Source organism: Ursus maritimus, unplaced genomic scaffold (genome assembly GCF_017311325.1).
Source record: "Ursus maritimus isolate PB19 unplaced genomic scaffold, ASM1731132v1 scaffold_15, whole genome shotgun sequence".
Classification (NCBI taxonomy): domain Eukaryota; kingdom Metazoa; phylum Chordata; class Mammalia; order Carnivora; family Ursidae; genus Ursus; species Ursus maritimus.
In genome coordinates this window covers 2686959-2711435 of record NW_024423897.1, presented here as the reverse complement: position 1 = coordinate 2711435, position 24477 = coordinate 2686959, and the positions used below count along the sequence as shown (strand labels likewise).

Genomic DNA, 24477 nt, shown 5'->3' with positions numbered 1-24477 from the left:
GACACATCCCCAAAGGCAAGAGAAACAAAAGATAAAATGAATTTATGGGACTTCATCAAGATTAAAAGTTTCTGCACAGCCAAGGAAACAGTCAGAAAAACTAAGAGGCAGCCCACGGAATGGGAGAATATATTTGCAAATGACACTACAGATAAAGGACTGGTATCCAAGATCTACAAAGAACTTCTCAAACTCAATACACGAGAAACAAATAAACAAATCAAAAAATGGGCAGAAGATATGAACAGACACTTTTCCAATGAAGACATACAAATGGCTAACAGACACATGAAAAAATGTTCAAAATCATTAGCCATCAAGGAAATTCAAATCAAAACCACACTGAGATACCACCTTACGCCAGTTAGAATGGCAAAAATAGACAAGGCAAGAAACAACAATTGTTGGAGAGGATGTGGAGAAAGGGGATCCCTCCTACATTGTTGGTGGGAATGCAAGTTGGTACAGCCACTCTGGAAAACAGTGTGGAGGTCCCTTAAAAAGTTAAAAATTGAGCTACCTTATGACCCAGCCATTGTACTACTGGGTATTTACCCCAAAGATACAGACGTAGTGAAGAGAAGGGCCATATGCACCCCAATGTTCATAGCAGCATTGTCCACAATAGCTAAATCATGGAAGGAGCCGAGATGCCCTTCAACAGATGACTGGATTAAGAAGTTGTGGTCCATATATACAATGGAATATTACTCAGCTATCAAAAAGAACGATTTCTCAACATTTGCTGCAACATGGACGACACTGGAGGAGATAATGCTAAGTGAAATAAGTCAAGCAGAGAAAGACAATTAGCATATGGTTTCTCTCATCTATGGAACATAAGAACTAGGAAGATCGGTAGGGGAAGAAAGGGATAAAGAAAGGGGGGTAATCAGAAGGGGGAATGAAGCATGTGAGACTATGGACTCTGAGAAACAGACTGAGGGCTTCAGAGGGGAGGGGGGTGGGGGAATGGGATAGGCTGGTGATGGGTAGTAAGGAGGGCACGTATTGCATGGTGCACTGTGTGTTATACGCAATTAATGAATAATCGAACTTTACATCAAAAATCAGGGATGTACTGTATGGTGACTAACATAATATAATAAAAATTTTTTTTAAAAAAGAAATACTTTGTATTCCTAGGATAGTTACAGAATGAAATCAAATTAATCTGAAGGACCTGAATTGCTGCATCAGAAATAGCTTCATTTACCTTATTCTGTACTTTCTAAGAATCTGAGTATGAGGGAGATTTTTTTATATTTCTGGAAGTGCTCCAGTAGAATCTCAAATGGCTCCATTTAATTGTCAATCGTCATATTGGCCTTTTTGTGACCCTAATGTGTCCTCTTTGGACCCTATTATTGCAGGAATCTGGTGAAGTTTAGATACATTTTTCAAACAACATGAAATAGCCTAGTTGATTTTGGGTGACTATTAGTCCCAATATTTTAGTATACATGTTATGTAATTTTTTGTTTTCATTTTAAACAATCACCCCAAAATTGATCCTGTATGTCAAGAGACAGAGACCAGTTGAAAACTGAAATTATCCGAACAAAAGGCAGTGCCATGTAGTTCACAAATGTGTACTACTCACTCCTTCCTGAAGGTGGGAGTCTTCAATTACATAACAGCCCAGGACAGAGATTATGGAGGAGCAGTGACATCCAGTCAAAGGTCTTCTGCCTTTGTGAGTCAGGTTCTAGTGGGACATTTATTCATTCACTCAGTTTTATTTATGTAATAGTTATTGAGTACATATGTTCCAGATTCTGTTCCAGGCCCTGGGGGAACAGAAGTGAACAAAACATGCAAAAAAATCTTTGTCTTCAGTAGAAGACAGATAATAACCAAAATAAATAAATAATGTTAAAAAATACTATGGAGAAAAATAAAGGAGATGGAGGTGTGTCAAGGGATGCAGTGTTAAGTAGGGATGTGAAGTGAAGGCCTCACATAGAAGGTAACATTTAAGTAAAAACCTGAAGTAAGGAAGCCAGACATGCAGATATGTGAGGAAAAAACATAAGATTTTGTATAGAAGCCAATGTCCTAAGGCTGAAGAACAGGGAGGAAAAAAAGAGGTCCAGGGGAGTGAGTGAGAGAGGGTAGTAGATGCGGTGAGAGGGTAACAAAGACCAGATTACATTGTGCCAGCTGGAGGATTCTCTTTTTCTTCAGAGTTAGATGAAAAACTACTGAATGGTTTTGAGCAGAGGATTCAGGAGCCAACTAACATTTAACAGAACTACCTCGGCAACTGTTTTTAACATTGACTGAGAGGAAGCAAGGGCCTTCTTACCTTGTATGAGTCAGTGAGGGATGACTTTTCCTCAGTTCTTTAAACATTAAATAAGCAAGTAGAACTTCTCTACTGAAAGGAAGTTTTCATGGGGCATTTTCAAATACTGTAAGTTTTCATTCCTTGGCAGAGATATATAGTTCATATCTTGAGAAGGGCCACTCACATCCTTGTTGCACTTTGTTTAAGGACAGCAGGTATATTGGACAGCCACATGCAGAAGAATGAAACTGGACCATTTTCTCTCACCATACACAAAAATAAATTCAAAATGGATGAAAGACCTAAATGTGAGGCAGGAATCCATCAAAATCCTAGAAGAGAACACAGGCAGCAACGTCTTTGACCTCGGCCACAACTTCTGGCTAGACATGTCTCCAAAGGCAAGGGAAACAAAGGCAAAAATGAGCTATTGGGACTTCATCAAGATAAAAAGCTTTTGCACAGCAAAGGAAACAGTCAACAAAACCAAAAGACAACCTACAGAATGGGAGAAGATGTTTGCAAATCTTCTATCAGATGAAGGGTTAATATCCAAAATCTATAAATACTTCTCAAACTCAACACCCAAAGAACAAATAATCCAGTCAAGAAATGGGCAGAAGACATGAACAGACATTTCTCCAAAGAAGACATACAAATGGCCAACAGACACAAAAAAATGCTCAACATCCCTCGGCATCAGGGAAATACAAATCAAAACTGCAATGAGACACCACCTCACACCAGTCAGAATGGCTAAAATTAACAAGTCAGGAAACGACAGATGTTGACAAGGATGCAGAGTAAGGGGAACCCTCTTACACTGCTGGTGGGAATGCAAGCTGGTGCAACCACTCTGGAAAACAGTATGGAGGTCCCTCAAAAAGTTAAAAATAGAGTTATGCTATGACCCAGCAACTGCACTGCTAGACATTTACCCCAAAAATACAAATGTAGTGATCCAAAGGGACATCTGTACCCTGATGTTTATAACAGCAATGTCCACAATAGCCAAACTATGGAAAGAGCCGAGATGTCCATTGACAGATGAATGGATAAAGAAGATGTGATACACACACACACACAGTGGAATATTACTCAGCTATCAAAAAATTGAAATCTTGCCTTTTGCAATGATGTGTATGAGACTAGAGAGTACTGTGCTAAGCAAAATAAGTCAATCAGAGAAAGACAATCATGATTTCACTCATATGTGGAATTTAAGAAACAAAACAGTGGAACATAGAGGAAGGGAGGGAAAAATAAAACAAGATGAAACCAGAGAGGGAGACAAACCATAAGAGACTCATAACCATAAGAAACAAACTGAGGGTTGCTGGAAGGGGGGGTGGAGGATAGGATAACTGGGTGATGGACATTAATGAGGGCACGTGATGTCATGAACACTGGTGTTATATTCAACTGATGAATCACTGAACTGTATCTCTCAAACTAATAATACACTGTATGTTAATTAATTGAACAAAAATATAAAATTAAAAATAAAGCAAAAAAGACTTACTGCATAAATAATAAAAGTAAGAGCTAACATTAAAAAAAACCCAAAACAAACAAAAGAACAACAGGTATATAAAAAATGCTAACCATTACTAATCATCAGGGAAATGCAAATAAAAATCACAATGAGATATCACTTCACATCTGTTAGAATAGCTAAAATAAAAAAAGATAACAGGTGTCAGTGAGCATATGGAGGAAAAAGAACCCTTGTGCGCTATTGATGGGAATGTAAAATAGGTAGAGCCATTATGGAAAACAGTATGGAGCTTCCTCAAAAAATTAAAAATGGAACTATCATATGATCCAGCAATCCCACTTCTAGGTATATATCCAAAGGAAATGAAGTCACTGTCTCTAAGAGATATCTGCTCTCACATGATCACTGCAGCATTAGTCACTATAGCCCAGTTATAGAATCAACCTGTGCCCATCAATGGATGAATGGAAAAGAAAATGTGACATATATATACACGTATGTACAGTTAACCCTTGAACAACATGGGTTTGAACTGCATAGGTCCACTTATACAGTTTTTTTTATTATTACAGGATAGTACTATAAACGTATTTTCTCTTATGATTTTCCTAAAATTTTCTTTAGCTTACTTTATTGTGAGAATACAGTATATAATACAGCATATAAAATATGTGCTAATTGACTGTTTATGTTATCAGTAAGGCTACTGGTCAATAGTAGATTATTAGTACAGTAGTTAAGTTTTTGGGGAGTCAGAAGTTATACCTAGATTTTTGACTGCTTGGGGGATCAGTGCCCAATCCCTGCATTGTCCAAGGGTCAGTTGTATGTATGTATACACATACATGGAATATTATTCAGTCTTAAGAAGGAAATCCTGTCATTTATAGCAACATGATTGAACTTGGAGGACATTATTCTAAGTGTTTAAGCTGGGCACAGAAAGACAAATACTGCATGATCTCATTTATATGTGAAATGTAAAGAAGTTGAACTCATAGAAGCAGAGAGTAGAATGGTGGTGTCCAGGGGCAGGGGAGTGGGGGAAATGGAGAGATGTTGGTCAAAGGATACAAAGTTTACAAAATGATGCAGTTTGCAGTTATGCAAAATGAATATGTTCTGGAAATCTAATGCACAGCATGGTGACTATAATTAATAATACCATACTGTATATTTGAAATTTGCTGAGAGTAGACTTTCTAAAAAGATTTTATTTATTTATTTGAGAGAGAGAGAGAGAGAGCATGAATGGCAGGGAGGGGCAGAGGGAGAGGGAGAGGGAGAAGCAGGCTCCCTGCTGAGGGGCTCGATCCCAGGACCCTGGGATCATGACTTGAGCCAAATGCAGATACTTAACCGACTGAGCCACCCAGGCACCCTGAGAACAGATCTTAAATGTCTTCACCACACATAGAAAAAAGTGGTAACTATATGAGGTGATGGGTATGTTAGTTTGATGATGGTGATCATTTCACAATGTATACGCATATAACACATTGTACACCTTAAATATTTGAACTACTTATTAATTATATTTCGATAAGTTTGGAAGAAAAAATAACAATAGATGTTTACAGCCTGTTAATCCTTTCTGGTGTGTCAGAGAGGAATAAAAGGAATTTTCCATAAGGTGTTCATAACATCCAGTAAACCTATACTCAACTATTTGATTTCACCACGTCAGTTTACTTATCTCTTATGAATTACTGTTTTTAAAAAAAAGCTTGTTTTTTTTAGAACTCAGTAGATTTTTTTTCTCTAGCAGAAAATTATTCATTTTTCCTCATTGATTTAAAAATAAATTATGTTTTGGGGAGATGAGCAAAGAAGTGTTAAGAAAAGAATGAAAATCAGCCAAAAAATCATGCAGAAAAAAAACCTATAAATATTTTTATGTTTTTCAGTCTTTTTTATTGAAATATAATTTGACATATAACATTGTATAAATTTAAGGTATACAACATGTTAATTTGATACATTTATATGTTGTAATATGATTGCCATTGTAGCAATAATTAGCACCTCTGTCACATTTCATAATTCTTTCTTTTTTTAATTTATAGTTAAGAGAGGGAGGAGGAGGGGCAAAGGGAGAGGGAGAGAGAGAATATTTTTTTTTTTAGATTTTATTTATTTATTTCAGAGTGAGAGAGCACATGCAGGGGGAGGGGAAGAGGGAGAAGGACAAGCAGACACCCCACCAACTGGGGAGCCTGATGCGGGGCTCCATCCCAGGATCCTGAGATCACAACCTAAGCTGAAGTCAGATGCTTAACTGACCGAGCCACCCAGGGGCCCTGAAAGAGAATCTTAAGCAGGCTCTATGCCCAGCACAGAGTTTCACACGGGGCTGGATCTCACAACCCTGAGATCATGACCTGAGCTGAAATCAAGAGTCAGATACTTAACTGACTGAGCCACTCGGATGTCCCCATTGTTTCTCTTTAGTAGTTGGTATTCAGTCTTTATATTTTCACATAGCCAAAATCATAATGTCTCTAAGATTTTGATTCCTCTTTTTATTCAACATTACAAACATTTCCCATGTTACCTAAAATTCTATGACATCATTTTTAATGACTGCATAATATTTCATATGACGTGAATTAAAATTTACCCATCTACCCCCTGGCTGTTGATATTTAGGTCCCTACTCTCATTAAACCATAATTACACAAATAATCATATAATTTTTAAGAATTATAGGTATTTCAACATAGAAAAACAGAGTCCTAAGGGAGTGCAAGGGGAGTCAAATATAGTCTGGGGTCTCAGGGGAGATTTCTCTGAGAAAGTAATATTTAAGTGACTCTGAAGGATAATAAGAAATTAATTATAGAAATATGAAAGAGCACTCCCTGAAGAGGGAGTCACAGAGGAAACAGCACGTGAAGTCTCTGGGTTGGGAAGAAGTATGTTTGGGAGGTCAGGGAAGCTGGAGCATAGCTGTAGGGGGAAGGGTGGCACGAGGTGAAGCTCATGGAATAGGCAGGGGACAAACCATCAAATCCTTTCAGACTAAGTTTGAGATTTTGGTCTTTATCTTTAAAAAGAAGGAGGAGGAAGAGGGGGAGAAGAAGAAGGAGAAGAAGAAGAAGAAAAGCTTCTGAGGAATTCAAAGCAAGGAAGTAACATTATCAGACTTGTCATTTTACAGAAATTGCTTGGACTATGGTATAAAGAATAGATTGGTGGGGAGGAAAACACACCCGTGAGGAGACTTGTTAGATGGGGAGACAGAGTGGACTCAGGACTCATGGAGAGAGAGGGGTGGGCTGATGTGAGAGATATTTGGGAGGGAGAATGATCAGGACTTGGTGATTAGATATAGGAGTGAGGAATAAGATGTCAAGAATTCTTCTCAGTTTTTTCGTTGGGTAATGGATGGATGATGGCACATTTCACCAAGAGGCAAAGTAGGAGGAGGTGCACATCTGAGGTGAGAGATGAGGAGTTCAGCTTTGGACATGTTGAGCATCAAGTGCCCTTGAACCATTGGAATGGAGATGTCAAGGAAACAGTTGTATATATGAGTCTGCAGTCCAGAAGAAATCTCTGTGCTCAAGATGTAAATCCAGGAGTTATCAGTATATGAATGGTATTTGAAGTCACAGGGTGTGACTGTCAAGTGAGGGAGCATGAGGACAGCCTAGGATGGAGCTTGTGGTGGGTGCTGTGCTGTCCAGTTAGATTCCCCTACAGGACTGAAAGTCTTTTGCCCCTCAGGTGTTGGCTGACAGCCTTAGCTATTAGCCCTCTCCAGGAATTTCCCTTGGCTGAAGAGAGCTGTCTTGCTCAAAGTCTTGCTCTCTTGGAGAAGAGTGTCCACCTGCATCTGAATTCAAGAAAACTAAGAAAGGTCATCCCGGCTTCACAGGTACTTATGAGATTGTCTGAGTGCTTTGTTGAGATTGTATCACAGTTCAAGTTCTCCCTCTGGTCAATTCTGCTTCCTTCCCTTCCTTTCTTCATCCTGAGCATTCTTTAATGAGTTTCTTGCATTCAAATCTCTCAGAATCTGCTTTTGGGGGAACCTGTTCTACAACCGAAAATTTCCACTCAACTGTGACTCATTTTACAAAATAGACTGGGGAACCTTTTGTTGGAAAAGGCAGATGAATGGATCATTTAACAGGAGAAAGTCCTCTGGAATGCATTTTAAAGACATATATGTCTAAGCAAAATTTAAAACTTTTTAAAAAAGGCTTTATTCTTATCAACTTATTTCTAAGCAGATCCCCAGACTTAACTGGAAGGGTTCTTCATTAGTCATCCTGCTTGCATTAAGCTGATGTCAGTGTTCATCCCCAGGGCTTGCCTCCTTTATTTAGAAAGTCTTCTTCATCTGTTTCTAGCCAATCTGAGGAGAAATGTGGACTGGTCTTTCTGTCTTTTGCCTTTTGGCCCATCTATTGTCCGTTTTTCCTTAAATCAAAAGTAGGCAATGCCCTCTTCCCTTTTTAAGAAGAAAGAGAATCTCGTGCTTTTCATAGCTTTCTGACTGCTGTTGTTTGAAATTTAAATACAGAGCTCCTAGCAATAGTGTGAGCATAGCTTCCTTTTATGCTGGCCTCTGGGAGATTCTTAGAACAGATTTCTAAAAAGCTTATATTCCTATCACACCATTACATTTTGAATAACATTCTTAAACTGACAACTTAAGAAGATTTATAATGAGACATTTAAAGTGCTTTTATCATCTCTTTCATTGGAGGTATATCTTATACATGGAAACAAAACAAAACATTAAATGCTAAGATGTAATGAAAACCTATCACAGAAACATTGAAGATCCTTTGAAACTTATGTATGTAAAGTAATTATTTTCAGATAAAGTATCATTGAGCCCTTTGGGAAAAGACTCACACTGTATTCGCTTTTCCCCCACTGTGAATCCTGACAAGAGTGTCTCAGGCAATGGAAGTAAAATGGGAAAATGTGCATCAGTGAAAATAAAGACTTGGGTTTAATATCTGGTGAATATGGGAGAAATGAGAGGCAGGAAAAGGAGGAGAAAAAATGTGATGTGATGTGAAAAGAAATGATGTATGCTAATCATCTCATTTTGCATGGGAGGGTATCTAAAGATTTTGTTTTATTCTTGAGGCTGGGAGATGAATGTTGATTCAAATATGTTTTTGGTATGTTAAAAAATAACTGAATTTTAAAACATACGTGCCTTCCAAATTATTGGAGAAAAAATTTATGTAAAAAACATACATTTTAAAACATACGTGCCTTCCAAATTATTGGAGAAAAAATTTATGTAAAAAACAATGAGGGAAGTGAGGAAATCATAAGGAACAATAAACATTATGACAAGTATAAGACAATACATATCATCATAAGAGTTCATTTTAAGGAGTTGAATTTTCACTTTAAAAAGGTTACTTATAATGACCTATGTAAAAATTAAAGTCCAATTATAAAAGGCTGGAAAGAGCAATTACAATCATAGAAAGAAAAGAATTTGCATTTGTATTTTAGATAGAGAGGAATTCAAATCACAAAGCACTAAAAAGCAATAAAAAGGTCATTTTATATCTATAAAAGCAAAATTCACAAGAAGATGTAACATCATGAAGCTATATGTCACATACATAGCTTTAATGCAAGAAGAAATATCACAACAGTAATAGAAAATAGCAACACCTGTCTTTCATTTCTTTTTCTTTTTTTAAGATTTATTTATTTTAGAGAGATAGAGAGTGAGAGTGAGGGGAAAAGGGAAAGGGAGAGAGAGAATCTGAAGCAGATTCCCTGCTGAATGCAGAGTCCCACATAGGGCTTGATCCCATGACCCTGAGATCATGAACTGAGCTGAAACCAAGAGTCAGATGCCTAACTGACTGAGCCACCTGGGTGTCTCTGTCTTTCATTTCTTGACAGATCAAGCAAGTGAAAAATCAGTTAGGGTATAGAACATCTAAGTATCTTATGTAACAGATTTGGCTTAATAGTTATGTATAAAAATCAAATGTATTTAAATAGAAAATGAGTTATTTCTTTATGCTCAGAAAATTGAACAGAAATAGTTCATATGCTAGGCCACAAAGGAAATTTAATACATTCTGCAAAATAAAAAATTTACAGAGAACACTCTTGGACTACACACAGCAAAACTAGAAACTGGTCTCAAAAGATACAAATTAGTAATGATGAAAAGTAAGCACGTAGAAATTAAAATAAAACAAAACTATTTACCAAATGATTTAAGCCAGAGAAACGAATCTTCAGTTATAAGATATTTGGAGAATAATAATGAAAGAGCTGCAGTAATCTGCGGTAAATTAAAATAATAGCATTAACTTCCCATTTTCAAACAGGAAGAAAGCAAATCAATAAACCAGATATTTGTTCCAGGAAGTTCAAAAGAGAAAAATGAGATATATTTAAGGAAATCAGGAAAAAAAAAATTTTAAAAGTGTAAATTAGGAAAGTAAAACCAAAACTGATTAACATAGGAGCTAGGTCTAAAAAATGTGTAATAATTGAATAACATGAGTAAGTATTTGTTTTGCACATACAGGTGTTGTTCTAAGCACTTTACATACATTAACTCCTTATAATGACCGTGTGCAGTGAGTATTGGTAGTATCACTATTTATAATGAGGAAACTGAGGCACAGAAAAGTAAAGTAACTTACCCAAGACCAGAAATCTAGCAAGTGGCAAGGCTGAGATTTGACCCCAGACAGTCTGGCTCTAAAGACTGTGTCCTTAATTTCCATAGTATACACACAATTATTAAGAGAAATGGTTACAAATTCATAGAAACAATAAACACCAATTAAAGCATTTATAAGTGAAAAATGCCTATGACATTATGCTAAAAATATGGGTGTTTTAAAAATATTCTTTTTTTTTTAAAGATTTTATTTATTTATTCGACAGAGATAGAGACAGCCAGCGAGAGAGGGAACACAAGCAGGGGGAGTGGGAGAGGAAGAAGCAGGCTCATAGCGGAGGAACCTGATGTGGGGCTCGATCCCATAACGCTGGGATCACTCCCTGAGCCTAAGACAGACGCTCAACAGCTGTGCCAGCCAGGCGCCCCTAAAAATATTCTTTATAAGTAACTTATGGTGCAAGCCATCTAGAATTGTTAGATAATGTTCAAAAGAATAATTATTTCTTTGTTTCATCCAGGACAATGCCAATATGCTGTCTTAAGTGTATACTAGTAAGGTAAGGGTGAAGTTCATAAAGTTTAAACTCTTCAGCATGTTTTATGGTATTTAGATATCTGTTGTTTTGAGTGATCCACATTCCTTCTCACTTTTTGGAAATGATCCCTTTTTTCTTCCAGGAGATGTTTTTGTCCACTTCAACCACATGGTTTGAATGGAAGTTGTCATCTTTTTCAAATTTTGTTTCCCTTGTAAGAAGTGGGCACTGGAGTCTACTAGGGCTCATAAGAGCTCTTCTCTGGGAATTTTGAATGTAGGACCTGAGAGGGCAAGTCTCAAATTCTTGTTTGGTATGATGGAGAGGCTTGTTTTAGCAATACTTCTAAACTGAGAACAGTTAAAATTTTGGCTAAAATAGAAACAGCTATTTGAAACAATGAGAAAACAGCTATTTGAAACTGGTTAAAATCCAAAACACTGACAACACTAAATGCTAGTAAGGTTGTGGAGCAACAGGAACTCTCATTCATTGCTCCTGAAGTTGCAAAATAATACAAATACTTTGGAAGAACTTGGCAGTTTTTTACAAAACTGACCATACTCTTTTCATATGATCTAGCATTTCCTTTCCTTGGTATTTACCCAAATGAGTTGAAAACATGTTTACATAAAAACCTGCACACACACGTTTAAAGTGGCTCTATTCATAATTGCTGAAGCTTGAAAGCAATAAAGATGTCTTTCACTAGGTGAATGGATAAATAAATTGTGGTATATCCAAACAATGGACTACTATTCAGTGGTAAAAACTAATATGCTATTAAGTCATGAAAAACATGGAGGACATGCAAGTGCATATTGCTAAGTGAAAGGACCCTATCTGAAAAGGCAACATAATGTATAATTCCAACTATATGACATTCTGAAAAAGGCAAATTTATAAGCGTGGTTGCCAGGGGTTTGGAGGGAAGGAGGGAGGGATAAATAGGTAGAGCACAAGGGATTTTTAGGACTGTGAAACTCTTCTGTATGATATTGTAGTGATTAATGTATTCTATACATGTAATGGTGGATACATTATACATTTGCCAAAACTCACAGAGTGCACAATACAAAGTAAACCCTAACGTAAACTATGGATTTTAGTTAATAATAATGTATCATTGTGGCTCATCAATTGTAATAAATATTTCACACTTATGTCAGATGTTAATAATAGGAGAAACTATGTGTATTTGCACAGGGGGTGGTGGCAGGGGTATATGGGAACTTTGTACTTTCCACTCAATTTTTCTGTAAACCCAAAGCTGCTTTAAAAAATAAATTTCATTAACTAAAAGTAAAACAAACAAAACAGCTGTTTGAAGGAGAGGGACGAGTGAAGCAAGGACTTGGGGAGCTACGGTTCCAGAGAGAAATTAATAATGGATTGAGGCAAACCCCAAATCCTCACTGCTTTTCCCCTTTACACTGCCAATTCTTAATGACATGCTTAGAAGCTTAGTAGAAAGCTATGGTCTAGAGTTTTCATCAGTCTCTTGGAGCTGGGGAGACAAACTTTGGAGTTCTTTGCTACCAAAATATCCAGAACTGGAAGGGACAAGATCCTAGAAAAAAGGAAACAGCTAGGAAGAGAGTCTAACCTTTCCTACCATATTTTACCTCCAGATATTTTTTGATTTCTAATCTGTACTTGAAGGTGATAACCCAAATAGAAAGTAGGTATGAAAAGCCTAAGAAACTTAAATTGAACCTATGAAGCCTCATGGTACCAAAGAGAAACAACAATTGGAGTTCAGTGTCTGCCATGGAGGAAGGGTCCTGATTAATACCCTAGGTTTTCATTTGAGACCCCTAAGGGACAGTTCAAACCAAAAATAGACAAGACCTTACAAGAACTGAAAACTGGCCTCTAATTACCTCAATCCCTAATTGAATAAAAATGAATTTACCCCTATTTACCTGTCTGAATAAAATTAAATTCTATCTTTAGGAAGGTAATAGAATCCAGAGCCTCTATAATTTTTTTCATACATAGTGTAAAATAAACAATAAAAAATTAACAGGCATGTCAGAGTCAACCAAGGGAGAAGAAAAAGGTAATAGACCCAGATCCACATGTGATCTTGATACTAAAATTATCAAAGATGAACTTTAAAATATTTGTAAACAATATCATTAAGAAAGCAGGTGACAAAATGCAGAATATCACCAAAGACCTGAAATCTGCAAGAACTATAAAGATCATCTCTAAATAACTAAAATTAACTAACTCAATAGACAATTTACCAGCAAATTGTATAGGTTAAACGAACAACAAAAACAAAACCCCCAAAAATTGGATGAGCAGATTAAAGAATTGAAAGGCAGTTCAAATAGAAAATATATAGATTAAAGCATGAAGAGGAAAAAGAAAAACAGATGGTCAATACAGAAAAGGCCATAAGAGATGTTGGGAAAAGGTCTAACATACATGTATTTAGCATCCCGGAAAATAAGGAGAGAGAAAACAGGGCCAATACATACCTGAAGAGGTAAAATAAAAAGGAATCAGTAAGGAAAATCAATAAAACCAAAAGCTGGTTCTTAAAAAGATTAATAAAATTAAGAAGCTTCTGACCAGGCTAACTGAAAAGAAAAAAAAAAAAAAAGAGGGAAGACACAAATTACTATGATCAGAAATGAAAGAGGAGACATCACTACAATTCCCTATACATTAAAAGAATAATAAAGGAGTACTACAAACAGCTTTATGCCCACACATTTAATAATGTAGATAAAATGGGCCAATTCCATAAAAGACACACTGTGCCAAAATTCACACAAGGAAATAGAGAATCTGAATAAATCTATATCTCTTAATGAAATGGAATCAATAATTAATAACCTTTCAAAACAGGAAGCACCAGGCCCAGATAGATTCACTGGTGATTTCTACCAAATATTAAAGGAAGAAATCATACCAATTATCTATCTTTTTCAGAAGATGGGAGCAGAGGGTATATGTCCTAACTCACTCTGTAAGTCCAGAATTCCTAATGCCAAAATCAGACAAAGAGATTACAAAAGAAGAAAACTACAGATTAATATCCTTCATGAATATAGACGTAAAAATCCTCAACAAAATATTAGCAAATTAAATCCAATAATGTATAAAAATAATTATATACACAACCAATTATATACACAGCCATTTAGCCCAGGTATGCAAGGCTGGTTCAACTTTTGGAAATCACTTAATGTAATCCGTCACATCAACAGGCTTAAGAAGAAAAATTGCATGTTCATTTTAATACGTGCTGGTAAAGCATCTGACAAGATTCAACACCCATTTATGATAAAAACTTTCAGTAAGAGGGGAACTTCTTAACTTGATAAAGAACATTGTCAAAAAACCCTACAGCTGACATCATAATTAATGGCAACAAACTGGAAATTTGCCCACTAAGATCAAGAACAAGGCAAGGATACCTTATATGATACATTTCAACATCATACTGGAAGTCCTATAAAATGCAATAAAGGCATGAAAAGGAAATAAAAGGTACACAGATTGGGAAGGAAGCAATAAAACTGTCTTTGTTCATAGATGACATGATAGTCTCTGTAGAAAATCTGAAAGAATCAACAACCAAACTCCTGGAACTAATAAGCAGTTGTAGCAAAGTTACAGGTTACAAAGTTAATATACAAAAGTCAATTGCTTTCCTATATACCAGCAATGAACAAGTAGAATTTGAAATTAAAAACACAATACCATTTACAGTATCACCAAAAGATGAAATGCTAAGGTATAAGCTAACAAAATACATCGAATATATGAGGAAAACAAAAATGCGATGAAAGAAATCAATGAAGATCTAGATAAATGGAGACATATTCCATGTTCATGGATAGGGACTCTCAATATTGTAAATGTGTCAGTTTTTTCCAAGATGCCAGATTTTCTATTGATCAATAGGATCAATGCCATCTCAATAAAAATCTTAGCAAGTTATTTTATGGATATCAACAAACTAATGCTGAAGTTTGTACAGAGAGGCAAAAGATCCAGAATAGCCAAAGTGAACAAGAAGGACAAGGTTGGAAGACTGACACTATCTGACTTCAAGAATTACTGTAAATCTTTAGTAATCAAGGTAGTGTGTTATTGGAGAAAGAATGGACAAATAGATCAATAGAACACAATAGAGAGCCCAGAAATAAGCCTAAATATATATAGTCAACCAATCTTTGATAAAGAGCAAAGGCAATACAATGGACAAAAGACAGTCTTTTCAACAAATGGTGCTGGAACAACTGGATGTCCACTTACAAAATAATTAATCTAGGTGCACACCTTACACACTGCACAAAGATTAACTCAACATGGATCACAGACCTAAATTTAAAATGTAAAACTATAAAATCCCTGGAAGACAACATAGGAGAAAAATCTAGATGACCTTGGGTTTGGTGGTGGTGTTTTAGATACAACACCAAAGGCATGAAACATGGAAGAAATAATTGACAAGCTGGACTTAATCAACATTAAAAAATTCTGCTCTGCAGAAGATACTGTCAAGAAGCTAAAAAGATTAGTCGCAGACTGGGAGAAAATATTTGCAAAAGACATGTTTGATGAGGGACTGTTATCCAAAATATACAATAATTCTTAAAACTCAACAATAAGAAAGCAACCTAATTTAAAAATGAGCCAAAGACATTAATAGACACTTAACTAAAGAGGACATATAGATGGCAAATAAACATATGAGATTTTCCATATCATATATCATCATGGAGATATAAATTAAAGAACAATGAGGTGCTACTCCATACCTATTAAAATGGCCAAGTTCAAGAGTCTTGAAATCAACAAATGTTGGCAAGGATATGAAATAACAGGAACTTTCATTGCTCCTGGGAATGCACAATGGTACAGACACTTTGGAAGATAGTTTGACAGTTTCCTACAAAACTAAACATACTCTTACCATATCATCCAGGACTTGCAGTCCTTGGTTTTTACCTAAAGGAGTCAAAAACTTATGACACACAAAAACCTGCACACAAATGTTTATAGCAGCCACATTCATAATTGCCAAAATGCGGAGGCGACCACAATGTCCTTTAGTAGGTGAGTGGATAAACTGTGGTACACCCAGACAATGAAATCTTACTCAGTGCTAAAAAAAAGGTGATCTCACAGGTCATCTTTTGAAGAGATGGAGGACACATAAATGCATTTTACTATCTGAAAGAACCAATCTGAAAAGGCAACTTAATGTATGATTCCAATATGTGACATTCAGGAAAGGCAAAACTATGGAGACAGTAAAAAGATCAGTAGTTGCTAAGGATTAGGGGAGAGTGAGGGATAAGTAGGTGAAGCACAGAGGATTTTTAGGGCAGTGAGAGTATTCTGTATGATAGCCTGATGGTGGAGACATGTCATTACATGTTTGTCCAAATCCATAGAATGTACAACACATTCTATGTGAGCTCTAATGTAAACTAGGAACTCTGGATGATAATGCTAAGTGTGGATTTAAGTCTATGATTTCATTATGTTTTCTGCTTGTTTCCTTTGTTTTCGTTGTTGTTGTTCCTGTTTTTTCTTTCTTGCCATTTTTGGGTTATTTGACTTTTTTAAGTATTCCGTTTATATTTCTTTATTGCAGTTTTGACCTATGTCTGTATATTTTTGGTTATTCTGGGGATTAGAATAGATATAGCTAACTTTTCACTGTTTAGTGGGAATCAATACTTTACACGTAGAGTACAGAAATGTTACCACTGTAGTGGTCCCTTTATCCTTTCCTCTTCATGTTGCAGTTATCCTATATATTACATCTACACACATGGAAAACCTCACAAAAATGTCTTATTTTTGTTTTTAACTGTCAAGCATATTTCTTAGAACCCAACAGGAGAATAATAGTCTATTATATTAAGCACCTCTCAATATCATTTCCCCATAAGGGGCTTTTCCACATCACTCCAGCCCCGTTTCTTCCTGCAGCCTCTCTCCTGGCTTCACCTACCAGGAAGCCTGGATTTCCCATTGCCATGAGACAGGTGCTTCTCCTGGACCTTTTACTAAACTATCAGGACCTCTAGCTTGGTGTTATTAAAGGCGTGATTTCTGCTTGTGAATCAATCATGAGCTGTGTCAAAGGGACTTTTTTTTCCTTTGGAGGCAGCAATAATTGGATCAGACACAAGTGTTCACAACTGACTCCACGTGGGTGTCTACATTAGATGATACTTGCACCTGAAAGTCATCCTGGTCTTCGGAAAGGAGAGAGTGAGAAACTAATATTAGAGTAGCTTCCTCTCATATATATGAATATTTCTATTAATAGATCCCTGTGCAGCTCTGATATGTTATAGACTTTATTGTCTCAGAAACACCTCTCTTTACACACATACATGTGTACATGCACACACATGTCCATTTCATTACTGAACAATACAGATAATATACATGTTTTCTCCTGGCCTTAGAGCTAGTAGAGTGTATGCTCATCATGTGAGTACTAATTGAGATGACCAAACAATTTATCATGGGAACCAGGATATTTTTGAAAGTGAAAGAGGATGCTATTACTAATGCCAAGACCACTGGACCTCATGATGTGTACCATAAACAGCACTGCAGCTGGGGATAAGTGACCAACAGTGATTTGAACCACAGCAAAGAGAAACCTGTGGCAATAGTCTTAATCTCAGAGGATTCTAAGAGTGTAAAAGCAATCCCCATAGATGAAATAATTCAGCCATTCAGAACCTTGTCCCTGAGCTAAAAGAGGTTTCCTTGAGCACAGTCTTATCTTATTCACAACCATCCTGCAGGGGTGGTATTATTATCCCCACACCATAGGTAAAGAAATGGAAGCTTGGGGAGGGAATACAAAGTGTCCAAGATCTCCACCGTCAGACCTTCATGGAGCTGATACTAGGTCTTCGCCTACCCTGATTCCAGACACCAACCTGGAAGCCCTACAAAGTTGTGGACCACATGCAAACATCAGTGGCCGTGGCTCAAGGCTCAAGTTCCAGCTCCTGGTGCTCTACCAGCTATGCGACCTTAGCTGACCTGTGTGATTACAGTGGCATTGTGAGAATAGTAGCTTTTCACATGCAGTGCTTGACACGTGCCCTGCTCTGAGTGTTTTCCTGTTGTGATCACATTCCCACCTCCCACTAACCCCAACACATTTTGCAAATGAGGGACATAATCTGAAAGAGCTTGGAAAAGTGCCCACTGTGTGGGAAATAATAAATATAAGTTTCCCTTCACTCCTTACTATAGGTCAGAGCACAGTGCAGGTCCCGTACCATTTTGGGTTTCATAATATTGCCCTGGAAGATTTTAAAAGGTGATCCCTTCTAATGAATCTGTCTCCTTCTTCTGTTTTTCTAAAGACTCAAGGATTGCTTATTATATGGTTATTATTATTATTATTATTATTATGGCCAGAATCCCTCCCACTTCCTTGAAACCATTTTGTCCCATGCCCTGGTTGTGGCCATGCATGAGAAACAGCAGGTGGTGCCAGATGACAGATGGTGCGGGAGCCCGTTCCCCGGTGGGAGGGGGCGCGAGCGAGGGAGCAGGCAGGCAGCTGCCAGGAGCTCTTCCCCTCTCGCTCGCGCCTCGCTCTCAGAAACTCCCAATCCAGTCACAGGCAAGGCGCTGTCCTTTCAGCACCACAAGCTCGGGCTGAGGAGGGAGGACTCCTGGCCGTCCTCCTCCTCTTCAAATTGGCTTGAATCTGCTCTGACCCCCCAAGAGTGCATCACAGTAAGTAGGCATTTGTTTTTGCTATAACCACTCCTCAATATCCTCCGACCCTTTACCATCCCTTTCATCTCCACAACAATCCTATTTTGTCTAATAATGTTCCATCAGCAGGATTGACAAGAGAAATTCAGTTGTCTGGGCTTCTAGGGGTGGGGTGGGAGCACTGTTTGACTTCCAAGGGAGCTTGAGAGAAATAAATGTGATTTGTTTATTTAGTTGGCAATCTTGCAATACGGGGGTTGCTAACTTTCCATGGAAGCAAAAAAAAAAAAAAAAAAAATGGCCCTTCGCTATTGAGGAAATGGAGGCATTCCATGGCTGAATAACAGGATCAGGTTCAAGCCAGCCTTTTTTTGTTTTAGGAAATTGTATCTCCTGACAACTTACATATCATGTGAAAGGATACAGTACACAGAGAGACACTGAATGTATTTATTGTGGTTCAGGGAGATTGCTGAAGAAAAGCCAACATAATAAAATATCAAGGTGGTAAGGTGTGGTGGTAAGGTGAAATTTATCATACTGCAGGGTGACCCAGAATAATAGGATTTAATTTTGCAGTAAGAATAAGCTTTCACTGAGATTATATGACAGTATTGGTTCTAGTGTCTTGGATTTTTTTTTTAAAGCTTGTATGTTATTTGTGTAAGTCTGGGATTTCCTTGAGTTTTCCTGAATTTGAGAGCTGTCAAACCCCACTGGCAGGTGGCATATTTTGACGATTAAAGAAGTTTTTCTGGATAGTGAGAATCATTATCAGAATCAAATCTAGCAGAAGATAGAGAGATGACTGATCTCTACACTGAAAGCCGAGTGGACCCTTTGAGGACACTGCTGTTTTCTCTGTCGTGTAACTAGAACCCCACTGCTTGCCTTAGGTCTGGGAAGAAAGGCGTAAGGATGGTGAAGCTGAACAGTAACCCCAGTGAGAAGGGAACCAAGCCGCCTTCGGTTGAGGATGGCTTCCAGACCGTCCCTCTCATCACTCCCTTGGAGGTTAACCACTTACAGCTGCCTGCTCCGGAAAAGGTAAAGCAGTTGCTCTTCTCCCCATCAGTCCCTCATGCTCCCCCCATCTCAGGAAATAAAGCAGTAAAAAAATTCCACCTCTCCAAACCCTTTCATTCCCTCAGCCAAATATGTCTCCTTTCTCGTAAAATGTAGTCATTCCTTTCAGAGACATGACATCTCTTGTGTTACTTCAGGTTTATGGTAAGTGTTTACTCATTTTTTGTTCACATATGTGTACATGGGCAAGAAAATTAATCTTTTTTTAAAGTTTTATCATAGCAATGAATACTAATAAGCTTGTAGATGGTGAGAGAGAAAATTGTCTTGATTATTGGGGAAGGTGTTTAAAAAATTCACTGGTATATATTTGAGGACAGAAAATTGGATGCAGCCCAACAAGCATTTAGTTTGCACCTATCCCTGTGCTACAAGTTGGTTATGAAAAGACAAATAGCAAAATCCCTATCTAGTGTAATGCTTAATATAATGCTTAATATAATGAATGCTTAAATGCTATACCTGAGAATTTCACAGGTTAGTAGAGCACAGGGGTGGAAACAATTAAATTCTCTTGGGATGGGAGGGGACTGGAAAGACAGGTGAGGTAAACTGCAGAGGAGAACATTTGAATTTGGCTTGTAAAGGTAAGTAAAAACCTTCCAGATAGACCATAGGAGGAAAAGATATTTAAGACATATACAAAGCATGGAGAGCTTTTGAGAAATAGCATGACTAGAGTAGAGCATCTCTGGGGAGGCGTGGCTGGAAATGAATGACTGGCTGATGGCACATCTCCTGACATGGGAGTAGTCCATGAAGAATGGAGGTGGGCATTTATACAAAGGTGGGCACTGATACAAAAGTTATCCCACGGACAGAGCTGGGAGAAACATTATTGTTTAAGATCCAGTTGAGAGAATTTGGGGTTTATAATGTGAGCTTTTGCACAATGTAAAAGATAGATTTGGAGGTAAATGATGGAGTTCCCTGGCTGAAGAGCAAACAATGGATCATTCCATCTGTTTGATTTTCTCATTGGCATCTTCAGGAGGGCATTGTGTGTCTTAACCAATTGGCTCTATCCAATGAACAGAAGAGGAGCCAAAGCTAGATAAAGGGCCTGGCTGATTGGCTGGGGGTTGAGTCATCTGTTTTGAAAGTGCAGAGGTTGTCAATATGAGAATGTGCATGGGGGTGGCAGAAATAAAGCATTCTTGAGCCATCCTGTGAGACTGATAAGGCTTTTAAAAATAAAATGTGAACAGGCACTTCACACTAAAGAAATGTGAAAGAACAGTATTGATTAGGTATCTGCTACACGGATAGCAGAAGCTCTCAGTTTTGGGCTGCATGTTAGAATCACCTGGGGGATCCTTTGAAAATCCTGATATCTAGGCTACACCCCAGAACAATGATAGTAGAAGCTCTGGGGGCGAGACCCAGGCATCAGTATTAATTAACCCCCCCCCCCAGGTGACTCATACATGCAGCCGAAGTTGGGAACCACTGTGCTAGATGCATGTTTCCCCATGGGAATCAGGGATTATGCGCTCAAATTTAGAGGTGAAAAGGTGAAGGATCAGAGAAATTTGGTTAGTTATCCAAGCTTACAGAAGGAGTAAGTGGCAATGCTGGAATTTGAACCCAGATGTAATGGAAATTGGGGAGGAGAAGGAGGATATTTTCTTGAGGTTTTGTGAGGCTTCAGGAAGATTCTTTACCCTCTCCCAACAGCTACAGCCTGGAAGATCTGCATGTACCTAAAAGGTGTGCAAGGAAAAGGGACTGTGGTGAGATCACCCTCCCCCCATTCCTAGACACACTGCAAGTCACCCAGACATACCACGGCCTCTGTCTCCCCTTTCTCCCCCCATCCCACCCTTTTGCCTTCAAGGGATTCCTTCTCTGCTTTAGAGAGGAAGAGGCACAATGACCTTTGAGTGTCCTGTCCCAAAGCCTGAAGGACAAATACACTGGGGACCTGCATTCATGGAAAGGGAAAGCAATGTGTCCTGAAAGACGCAAAGCCCTACAGGGACATATCCTCACAGGGGCACATTACAGACTCTTTCTGATGTTCATGACCAAGTCTTCACACCAGGCAACTCCATTTCCTCCTTGGTGAAGGCGAGGAAGACCACCCTTACCTTGAAATGGTCAGAACAAAGTTAGAAACGGCCTCATATGTAAAGTGCCTGGCACAAAAGTAACTATAAAAGAATAATAATGATCATTTTCAAGTGCTTCCTACATACTAAATTCTGTTCTCAGCCATATATGTACGTGCATGCAGATACACGCACATGCGCGCACACACACACAGACACACACAGACACACACACTTTTCTTTCACCCTATCAGTAGTTTATGGGACCCAATAAGGAAATCGCTTTTTTTAAAGATTTTATTTATTTATCTGACAGAGAGAGACAGCCAGCGAGAGAGGGAACACAAGCAGGGGGAGTGGGAGAGGAAGAAGCAGGCTCACAGCGGAGGAGCCCGATGTGGGGCTCGATCCCAGAACGCTGGGATCACGCCCTGAGCCAAAGGCAGATGCTTAACGACTGTGCCACTCAGGCGCCCCCGCTATTTTAATCCAATTTTTGAAGATGACAAAACTCAGGCATGGAGTGGTAAAGTAACTTCCCAAAGCACATAGTAAGCATCCTGGCAATGTGTAGAGGACCCAGAACCCAGCCAGTGTTGTTCCAGAAACTTCCACTTCAGCAGGCACAAGAAGCCAGCTGGCCTGGGGGTCCATAGACTTGGGCTTTAGCTCAAACTCAGTTGCTGACCCACAGTGTGATTCGTGTGACTTGTTTCTCCTCCCTCAGACCTCTGAGTACTCCTTTCTGAGTTGGAAACTATAGTAGTGGTTTTCTGTGCTGGTATTTTGATTTTATAATATTTATAAGAGTAAACAAGCTTTCCCCCGACATTAGAACAGATGTGTTAGAAGTGAATTCCACTCAAGAAGCCAAGTGGGTCCTCCAATGCTTAGTTAGCAGCACAGAGCCTGAAGCTACCTTTCCAGGAGGGTTCACATCTCTGCCCCACCTTTGATGATTTTACCTTGGCTGATGACTTGAAGCAAGTTTCCTAAGCTGCCTCAGCCTCCTCATTGTAAAGTGGGGATGATAACATTGGGACTCAGGTCACAGGACTGTAGGGAAGGTGAGGTGAGTCCTGACACCGTTGTCAGCTCTTTGGTTAGGTTCCAGACAGATGGTGAGTTTTTGAAGCCAAAATCTTCATCAGAAAGAAGTATATTTGACCCAATATTAAATCATGTTGTTGTTTTTTTAAATGTAAAATGCAGAGTGTACTTGGTGTGTGATACTAATAATCATCTTTAGATTTGCTTGCTAAATACACTTTAATATGGAGTCTGTGAGTTTCAGGGGAAAAAACCTTTCGGAGGCCAAATGGAGAAATGAGCATGTCTGAAGCCCTTGCGTTGGGCTGGGAATGGGCCACAGAAGGCATTCATATCTGTTGTTTCAGTTAATCTTCCCAATGGCCCTGTGAGGGGGGTTTAGTGGACCCATTTCACTGATGGGGAAATTGAGGCTCAGATCAATGGAGTGATTTGCCCAAGTGTCACAGAGATGGAGTGGGAGAGCTGGGGTTGGAATCCCAGTGCACCTGAAACCCCAATTTTCCCCTCTGCACTGTGCTGCCCTCAATAACGAGAAGCCTCCCATATGCAAGAGTGCTTCCTCAAACTCTACACCGCTCGTCTGTGACCACGCTCCTCCTTGGACCCCCTGGACCAGCTGGTGGGGTCTGGGTGCGATCCTCCAGACAGAACATCCCAGCCTCCGATGCTTCCTCCCTGACCAGTACTGGAGGGATTGGTGCCTGCCTCAGGAGAGGAGATGGGCTAGATTCCCACCTCGTCTAGTGCTCTAATCAAATCCTCCACACTGTACCTGAGGGAACATCCCCAGAGTTGGGACCAGGTCCTTCTCCCATGGAAACCTTTCTCAGTCATCTCCACAGGCTACAATCTCAAATCTTTACCTTGGCAAATCCTTCTCTGTCCCATTGGCTTCCATTCCCACCCCTCCCACTTTGTACCTTGAACACCAGCATGTCAGACCTACCCAGAGCAGTGGAGGGTGATCCCCCCCGTCCCAAGGGGACATTTGACAATGTCTGGAGACGTTTTTTGGTAGTGAAAACTGTAGGGGGGAGGGACACTATTGGTGTCTAGTGGGTAGAGGCCAGGAATGCTGCTGAATACCTACGGTGCGTAGGACGCACCCTGCCTCCAAACTGAAAGAATTATCCTGCCCCAAACGTCAATAGTGCCAAGGTTGAGAAACCCTGCCTTAGCGTTCTCCACACTTTCCAGCGTGGTTCATGCTCCCTCCTCCTTGCACATGCCATTCCTTGTGCCCAGAATGCCCTTGTCACCCCTTGCCTGTCTGTTAAGCCAGTACTCAGCTTCCTAAACCCAGCTCCAATGGCAGCTCTTCTGAGCGCCTTCCCTACCCACCCAGAATTATAGCTGTGGTTTTACTTATCACTATGGAAGGTATCTACTCACTCACTCACTCTCTCATCCAGCACATCTTGTTGGGCACCTTCTATGTGCTAGGCACTGTGCCAGGCTATGCATCTCCAGCCATAGAAAGTCAGGCCTGGCTACTGCTTTCACAGAGCTTCCAGTTCAGTGGGGAAGAGGGACTTCAAATAAGGCATCATACAAACAGACGCACAGGACACAAGCTGAAAGAAGGGCTATTAGGG

The 24477-nt window shown here is 38.9% G+C and overlaps 1 protein-coding gene across 1 annotated transcript in view; it reads left to right on the top strand.

Moving 5' to 3' along the window:
- Positions 1–19610: 19610 nt before the first annotated feature.
- The window catches only part of NSG2 (neuronal vesicle trafficking associated 2), a 57483-nt gene continuing 52616 nt past the window's right edge, over positions 19611–24477 (top strand). Inside the window, exon 1 of the mRNA XM_040630279.1 lies at positions 19611–19739. Coding sequence (XP_040486213.1) covers positions 19611–19739 — 129 coding nt within the window. The remainder of the gene's footprint in view (positions 19740–24477) is intronic.